The sequence below is a fragment of the Puntigrus tetrazona genome, chromosome 2 (genome assembly GCF_018831695.1).
Source record: "Puntigrus tetrazona isolate hp1 chromosome 2, ASM1883169v1, whole genome shotgun sequence".
Lineage (NCBI taxonomy): Eukaryota > Metazoa > Chordata > Actinopteri > Cypriniformes > Cyprinidae > Puntigrus > Puntigrus tetrazona.
The window spans coordinates 856,011-865,378 of NC_056700.1; the positions used below are offsets into that span (position 1 = coordinate 856,011).

At 35.7% G+C, this 9,368-nt stretch overlaps 1 protein-coding gene across 1 annotated transcript in view; it reads right to left on the reverse strand.

Moving 5' to 3' along the window:
• Positions 1–9,368, reverse strand: part of pigk (phosphatidylinositol glycan anchor biosynthesis, class K) — a 32,013-nt gene that overhangs the window by 12,796 nt on the left and 9,849 nt on the right. The window contains 9 exon segments of the mRNA XM_043261618.1: positions 2,989–3,158; positions 6,009–6,106; positions 6,109–6,118; positions 7,004–7,041; positions 7,044–7,122; positions 8,892–8,986; positions 9,064–9,087; positions 9,090–9,108; positions 9,111–9,176. Coding sequence (XP_043117553.1) covers positions 2,989–3,158; positions 6,009–6,106; positions 6,109–6,118; positions 7,004–7,041; positions 7,044–7,122; positions 8,892–8,986; positions 9,064–9,087; positions 9,090–9,108; positions 9,111–9,176 — 599 coding nt within the window.

Genomic DNA, 9,368 nt, shown 5'->3' on the forward strand with positions numbered 1-9,368 from the left:
TATGCTAATAAGCAATCAGTTAGAGGCTATATAATGAAGTGTTACAAAAAAAAAAAGTACATGGGAAAGAACTGAATGATTTAGCTAAATTACATTTTACACATGCTTAATTAGCTGCTAAATCTATCTTTGAAGATTAGTTTGGAAGAAAGGCTTTCTAATGTTGATTGCATAATCTGACCTGTACTGTAAGTAACGAATAATAATGAAATAATTTGTAACGCTGCTGTTTTAGAGGAATTAGAGACTCAGGATTTAGGTGTAAATATAATTTGATTTTAATCATGCTGTTGCTATTCCAATACAGCTACACTCAGATAAAGTTAACTTCACTTTACTATGATGCTGAGGAATCTAATATGCGTTTATCTAGTTTTATCCACATGCTGACTGCATTACAGATTAGTTTGACAGCAGAGAAAACCTAAAATATGCTTTTCTTTCAGATTAGCAAACCAAGACATACTACTGCCATCTCAGGCCTATGTTCCTTATTCTACAACGCAATGTTATTACAGTTTTTTCCGGTCCTGGCACCTATTTATCAGTACTTGATCAGCTTTTTCCAAACCTCTTTCTAACAGCGAACACAACGAGCTTTATTCATGGGCTAAACCTGTGGATCATTTATCATCGCTTGGCCCAAAATGCATTCAATGACTCCATCGGATTGAATTATTTTCTCCCATAGACAATTCACTCACCAAAAATTTCTATAAAATAACATCTAAACGCCAAATACTCTTTGTAACACTGTTAAACCTGTGTTCAAAACATAACGGAGCAATAATACTAAACTAAAATAAAGACAGCAATAATATGCTACATTTCTACATTAATACTGCAGTGAAATATATTTCAAACTAACTAAAAATGAAACCCCACTAAAATTAGATAACCTGGCGCATGGTGTTTTGAATTTCATTACCATCTGTACAAAGGCATAAATCCTTAAGAATGTGTTTGGTATAGATCATGTAACGATTTTAGCAGTGAATTCTGATAGAAACAAAAGAAACAACCTTGGTTGGGACAACCTTGCTTTTTTGAGTTGGTATTTGTGCATTTCTGTGAATTTAATAGCTATTGCTTTAAGATGAAGGTTTGTTAGAAGAACAGTGTGAACCGTTTAAAATAGGACCTCAAAAATGAGAAATGGGAACCTGACATGATTGTTCACTTAAAAACAAAAACAAAGCAAATCAATCTTAAATCTATGTCATACTGCAAACCTCATACCATTAACTCAAAATTAGGCACCCGACACTTTGTTAAAAATATACAACGACTGAGAATCCGAGAACCCAGAGTTAACATTAGGGACAAGTGAAACCAGTATTGTTTTTATATTTGTGCTTATTTTGTAAAAATAATCACTAGGATCACTAGGAAAAGATAATCCTGTAGTACTGGATGTGACTAAAATCCATCTAAAATATATGTATAAAAAAGAAGAAAAGTGTAACTCTTCAAAAACAACAACAACAAACAATCATCTAAATATTCAGAATTGTCTGGAGTCTGGATACAGGATCAGATCTACATAGCAGGTAATCTGTTACTGTACTGCGAACAGAAACCTCCTGTGCAATCTCTTTCATATTACTTTCAGCCCACATACAGAAAAGGCTTCACTGCAGTAGCACAGATCTCATCAGAGACAAGGCTTTCTTATTTTACCTCTCCACCTCTTGTACATTTTCCTCTTGTTTTTTCTTGAGCACTTTGTTTGACTTGAAGCTGATGGAGCCTTTGCAGCTACTTCTCTCTACAGTGAGGTTCTGAAGGACGCTAAATAATCTCCGCTTTACAAAGTTCATACAGTGAGAACGCACTAAAACATGTTCAGACCGGGAGGACGTTGGCATTGTTTTAAGAGAAGGTTTGACGGATTTGAAACTTAATAGCTTCTATAAGAAATAGCTTTATAAGAAATTCACTTTACAATTTGATATATCTATCTAGCAAAATGGATTTCAGCAGATGAAAGAGAAAGAGAAAAACTACACCATTTATAAAACAAAAAATGTCTCAAAAGGTATATGAAACTTCCTGAAGTCTTATTAACATTAAAAGTGAACAACAACAGTAGTTATAATTATCTTACTGGAAACGTGTGATCTGATTTGACAGGTATCACCAAGCAACCATGGTGACACAGCATGCGAAATCATTAATGGGTCAGTTAAAGGAGCTCAATATTCCTAATAAGGTTTCTTTTATAGTGAACAGCCAGCAATGCTCCCCAATGCTTCATCACATTAGACTGTTTTGCTCTGGAACATTCAAAACTAGGCTAATTACAGCTGCTGCTATAACTGCTAAACACTCATTTAAAAAAACATTAATTATGCCAGATCAAGAAAGTAAACAATTATCTTCACAGGAATTTTACTGTTATTATCATTATTATAATATTGTAATATAATATTATATAATGTTTTTTTACATTAAACTACACATTATGAAAGACTGTTTCTGCCATAGTATAAAAACACAATTCTACATTTAAAGTTAGTACCTAGCCATCCATCCATCCATCCATATGGATAGACAAGCTTCCATATTACAGGGATAGTCCATCCATCCATCCATCCATCCATCCATCCATCCATATGGATAGACAAGCCTATATTACAGCTTTGATAGTCCATCCATCCATCCATCCATCCATCCATCCATCCATCCATCCATCCATCCATCCATCCATCCATCCATCCAATGAACAGGAATGTAGCATGATTGTGAGTATGATTCTGCCCCACACACATTATACTGCAAATTACTGTCTATTAGTATTTAGGCTTCAATGACTATAAAAGCAGAAAAGCCAACTGCAATATATTATATATTAATCGCTGCTTTTGTGTCCAACAAAGACAACAAATGAATGGGCTAATTAACTCAATCTACTAAAAGAAGATACATTGCATTTTCCCAGGGGAAACTGTGATGCTCAATATCATTTAGAGTCTAATCTAGTCTCACCTCTGTATTGGCGGCTTTATCGTGAGGGACGCCGGATGGATAGTGTCCTTGGTGATTCCACTTGCGGACACTTCCAAAAAGTCAGTGATGAGAACGCCCGGGATCCTCTGGAACAGGTCAGTGACGGGTGACCTTTGGGTGAGGACACGACTGACTCCTTTTGGGCACACCTGTAAACTGAAACAAACACGCAGCTATCAGTCAAATGAGACTGAGACGCATAAACAAAGAGAGATTAATTACGGCTGCCGGGTTCTAAAAGCGCTTCACTCCTGAATGGATTTGCAGTTTAATAGAACTGCAAGCTGTCAGAAATGAATACAAAGAAAAAGAACAAAATTACCATTTAAATAATATCTGTTCCTGTACATTCAGCCATGGTGTGCAAGAGTGCCGTTAATATGTGATCTTGTGAATTCTTATAAAAACAGACAAAATTTAAAAAATCAGCTTGCAGAAGAAATATACGCATGAAAAATGCAACCACCTTTTATAAACGTAGTACAAGTATAATCAAAATTTTACTCATATACATTCAATTCTAAAGGATTAAACATTTGTTTCTCAGTGTCCACATTCTAAGGTTTAGGCCATTATTTAAACATTTAATACATCTAAATTTGGACTTTTTACTCTTAATCCACCCTAAGCTCTAAATCATCTTTTTTGTTTTACTGTGACCTCAGGATAAAATATTTTAATACTCAATCCTGTCCAGCTGGAACGAGGTGTGCTGAAATTGCATTCAGCATTCACAATTCATTTTTTTCTTCCATAATATGGACACATTTCATCAAATATCCTAAACTGCATATTCAATGAGATTCAATAATGTCTGATTTTATCCACTGGGAAATGATTGGATTGTGGAAAGGTGGACTTTCTGTATCAGAATGGAGCCAGACTTGAAATGAGAGTTTACAGTTGATTGTGAAGAGAATGGAAATTTTGACCTGCTGGGAACCGAGATCATGACTGGGAAATGGATAGAGAGTTTTTTCCGTTGGAATATTGCATGCGCATATGAATAATGATTTAACAGGAACATGTCCAAAAAAAGAAAACGATCGCATAGTTTAGTCTGCAAAACTGTAAACATGTCAATATATTACTGTTTTTAAAATGATTCAAGAATTTCAAAAAAAACTTTAATACAATTTACCCAAAACATCTGAAAATGTTTAAGCTAAATCTATGTTAAAACATTTGAGAAATAATGCAATAGATAACTATCAAGCTAAAAGCAACTGCTAAATCAACAAAAAAGACAAAAATCAGATTAAAGACTAGGCAGTTTTGTAAATTATTGACTATTTGGATGAAAAGAAAAAGCAGCTACAATGAAAACATCACAGTCAAGCAAGTCCACTGTGAAGACAGCCTATAATTAACATCAACAGGAGAAAATAATAATAATAAAAAGTGAGCAGTGATGTGACATTTCACCCTTTACATTACTGTTCAAAAGATTTTTAAATGTTTGAAAAGAGCTCATCAAGGAATTTATTTGATCAGAAATGTTACAGTAAATATTGTATATAATATATTGTGAAATATTATTTTATTTGAATATTATTATTATTATATTATATAATATATTGTGAAATATTATTATAATATAAACGTTTTTATATCTGTTAATATAATATCAAATACAGTTTGTTTCTGTAATGGCAGAGCTAAGAAGCTATTAGGCTACCAATTACTGATGAACCTCTTCAGAAATTATTCAAATATTACTCTACATTTAAAAAAAAAAAAAAAAGCTGCTTAATATTTTGGACATTTTTTTAAGATAGAGGGAATTCAAAATAATATCTATTTGAAACAGATATTTTTGAAAAATGTCTTACAGTCACTTTGATCAGTGTTACTCATTTATCTAGCTAAAGTTAAAATATCTGTTAACAAACCAAGGCATGATTTTGACAAGCAGCTAAAAATAGTATCTAATGCTAAAAATGGAACTAAATTTATGTGCAGCGTCTTCGTCAACAAGACGAGATGGGGTTAGAATGTTATTTGAGGACTACAGGACATACAAAATACATCCTAAAGGCTGCTTAACTGTCTTGTCTTTCAAAATGTACCCTGTCATTGGATTGCGTATTGGATTGCATATCTAGTCTGAGGCTACTAAAAGGCAAACTAGCGATCAGAAACAATGGCCCCAGGTTTGAGATAGGGTGAGCTGAAGAACCTCAAGTAAATACCGTCATGGCTTAAGTGAACATAAACAGGTGGGTGAACACCGAGTGTGTTTCAGTAACGTTATAACGCCGGATGCATTCCATCTTAAATGCATACATGTTAAGTAAACCTACCTAGTTTTTCCTAATTCAGTCATTGATTCAAACAGAAGATCATTATTTTTAGCAAAACCTATTCCCAGTGCAGGGGTTGTAAAAGCCAGAAAGACATTCTGCAATCTTTCTGATGATAGCGAAAGAGAGATCATTCATGCGAGAGATCATTCATGAGAGTTCAAGTGGCCCTTTCTATCAACATTAAAACCCCTCTCTTCTCTCCCACGGAAATCAATAATATCGTTGCTAATCCAGTAGAATGGAGAGAGAGAGCTGAGAGACGAGCAAGGGGAATAAAAAGCACTCAGAAAAGAGGCTGTTGTTGACCTGTTTGATCTAGGAAGCACTGTGCTAAGCCGAGAGGATGTGGAGGGCAGGAGAGATGTAAAATGGATTGTGGGAGTTGGTGGACTCCAACCACTCAGATGAATGGAAGAGAAACTCAGACTCACACAGGCCTTCAGAGAAAAGGTCCTCCTGACTGTTTCAAAGCTGTCTGACCACAGCTGTGATCATAGCCACTCTGTTTAAAGTGACATGCTGGGAAAGAGTGGTCCACTAAGGCCGTTCTTTTCATCTGAGGCTACAGGATGTCTTGTGATGGACGCTTTAAGTTCAATCTTACTACTAGATAAGGGAAATGCTTATACAAAACCTTGCATTCTCCATATAATTTGGCTAGAATTATACAAAAAACATCACACACACACTTACCAGATCGCTCATGCTGGCCTGGCTAGCAGGTGAACTCTCTCCAAGAACTCCAGTAAGTAGAAGGTGCACTTTGTCCATCAAATGGACCCCTATTGCAAGTCTGGCTGGTGCTGTATGAACAAAACAATACAGGTGAACCAATTCCAATTTTTATTTCCATAATCTGTATTAACTATACATGTTCAGGGTTTTCTAGTGAATCACTGGTCTAGTCTAGTTTAGTCTGTTCACAACAAATGCAAACACATTAAACAATAAAAATTTGCTATAGGTTTTTTGCAACAAAAAACTATTACAGTTTCTCTCTTTTGAAACAGTATGCTTTTTATTAAAATTATTGCCATGATAGTGTGAATTTCAATTGTAAAAATACAATTTGGTCAAAACTTTGAGGTTGGTTAATGTGTTTTTTTCTTTAAGTTCAAACTTTAAGGTAAAAAAAACCTAGAATATTGTGAGATGTTACTACAATATCAAACAGTTATTATTTACTGTAATATCTTCAGTGCGTCACATGATCCAATGAGAAATCATTCTAATCAGAATTCTCACTACGCTTGATTTGGTGATCAGGAAACAGTTCAGCTACTTAATATTGACAGCTACTTCTGATGAAAGCCAATCAGAATCCATCCTGTTCTTAAATTTATAGCAGAAAGAGAATAAACATACGATATAGTTCTGGGCTGGGTGTGGACGGTAAATATTATTATCTTACAGTTATCTTTATCATTGTGTTTGGTGTGAACTGGGCCTTTTAAATTACCACTTTTATTAATAAAATTATTAATTTCTTGTAAAAATCTGAAATATCTATATTTGAAGACTTTTCAATTTATTTATTTTTTTTTCATTTAAGCTACAAAATCCTGTTGTCTATGATATTCATCTCAATGACTTTTTTTCAAAGGTCCTGCGGAATTGCAATAATATTTGACCGCTACAATATTAATTATCAGATAAGAAGAAGATCAAGAGCAGAAGGTTTGACTCACTGAGAGCGAGTCCTCTCCCACTTGGCTGCTGGCCAGGCCATGAGGTTTGGTGAGTAAAACCTCTCGTACATGGAGGCCCCCTGGCATGTGTCTATGATGAACAACAACTCGTTGTACCTGCAAAAGAATGGAGGCAGTTTTAGAGCTGGTTGATTTCGTCCGATTCAAATCGCTTTGCTTGATAATGCTGCAATCTTCTACCGCTTGTAATTAAAGCAGATCATGAAGCAGTAAAAGCCAGAGCTGACCTGGCAGTACAGGGCTCAAGGCTGTCTGAGCCACGGTCGCAATACAACCAACACAGTACCCTCTGCCAGCTGTTGCCACGGTAACCAAGAACCTGGCATCCATTAATGCTCCATTCACAAAATAAAATTTAGAATAAAAATTAGAAACCACTTCTGGTCATCACTGACGAGCGGAGAGAGAGAATGAGAAGGTTTGGCATCGCATGAACCTGAGATGTAATGGGGGAGCAATGAAGCACAAAAGGGCTTCAGTAATTTATTGATCAAGCCGCCGCAATTACCACATTGACAGGCACAAACATCCTGTGCTGTATGCTCTACGGGAAGAGAGAGAGGCTCGCCTGCACCTCACGCTAGCCTCCCACAATATTTACACTGCGCTGGAGCCTAAACAGCCTATTAGAGCATTCATAACACACAGTGTAATACGCTACGCAGCTGCAGCATGGCCTCGGCTATGTATATCAATACCGTGTACAAGAGCCACACGATGAAGGCTAGACTGCATGTTTTATGTTCAAAATCGTTTAAGGTGTGTTTTGAATTTGTTCTGGTCAATCTGCAATTTGCTATCAAAAGTGCAAATTATATAAATGATTAAGCTATACAAAACACATTTGCTGATACGACTGATGTGTGGTATTGCTTTTATTCAGCGGATGAATAAGCATTCAACTATTTTTTTTTACATTTAGACGCAATGCTGTTAAGTAAGACCTTTTCAAATGAAACCAAGACACTACTAATCAGTTGAGTGAATGCTTCAATGACTTACTCTTAAATATTGTATTGAACAAGCAGAGTCTTCAGAAAAAAGATGATTTGCATCCCAGGTTTGTGGACAAATCAATTAAATGAATGATTCATGACTAATAAATAGATATATTTTATATCCCTAGTAGGGAAATTTGGAGTAGACTCAAAACTAACATTCCAGCATCAGCTGGTACACCTAAAAATATTTGAAAATACTGTACATATAAAATTAATATATTAATAATAAACACCAAGACTCATAAATTGATTACTATTGTCAGGAATGGACTTACCCTATTAGAGAAGTAAGAAGACAATTAGGGCCCTAATTGATATTGGCAAAACATTTCAAATACATATGTGCATATAAATACAAGACTCAACTCAAAAACTCAAAATGAGATTATTTTAAAAAGTGGTGTGCTCTTTAAGTGAAAATGAAAAGTCTCAGTGCTCTTGGACTGTTATATGAACATTCTTTAAATGCCGCTTGGTTTGGGTCAAATTTGAAAATCAGAACTAACAATTGTATGAAGACGTTTTGAGAATTTTCGGAATAAAATGCGAGTAGTGCTTGCTTGCAGATAGTTGTCGGCTTTAATTTGTTCAACTTTACTACTAGTAGGATAAATTGAATTTGATTTTCATTTATCTTAAAGTATACTCGTTATGGTGGAAAGTTCCTGGAACAACCTAAAGTTAAGTGGCTCTGTCAAGCGCATAAAAGTTATATCCATGGACATCCGTGGGATTAATACTTACAGCCATTCGCTTAACAGAACAGATCTTTTACAAGATTGTGATTAAAGAGAGATATAATATATATATTGATTAAAATTCCAGAGTTACTGCGTGTTCACTGCAGCTCTTTCTAAAATTACCTCCTCTTTTTGCCACATCTGCTCAAAGGCATCAGCCAGCTCCATGTTGCTGATCTCCTCCGAGTCCTGGAACTTCAGGAAGCCGTTTCACACGTGGACTGTGAAAATGGAGACCTACAGATTCAGAAAATAGAGGAACTGAAAAAGCCAGTAATGAGGCTGTTACCACTCTGACCTGTCAGGTAGATGAGAATGTTGCGCGGTCATCGGAAAGCAGACGCGTTTGGATCGAGGGGGTGCTGGGGGAGGCGCCCTGTCAGGACTCGTGAGGAAATTCTCCACTGTGACCTGCAAAATAAAAGAAATGCTGTGAAAGAGGACCTGCCACAAAAGGCAAGTGAAGACTGCAGAGACAGAGTCTAGGTTTGTGTCTCAAAACTCAAAAGTGACTGTCCTTAAAGGATTGAATCGTTCACTTAACATGTTCGAAAAAATGTAGTGAAAATGAAACATCACTACTCAGGGACATTCAAAAGTTGA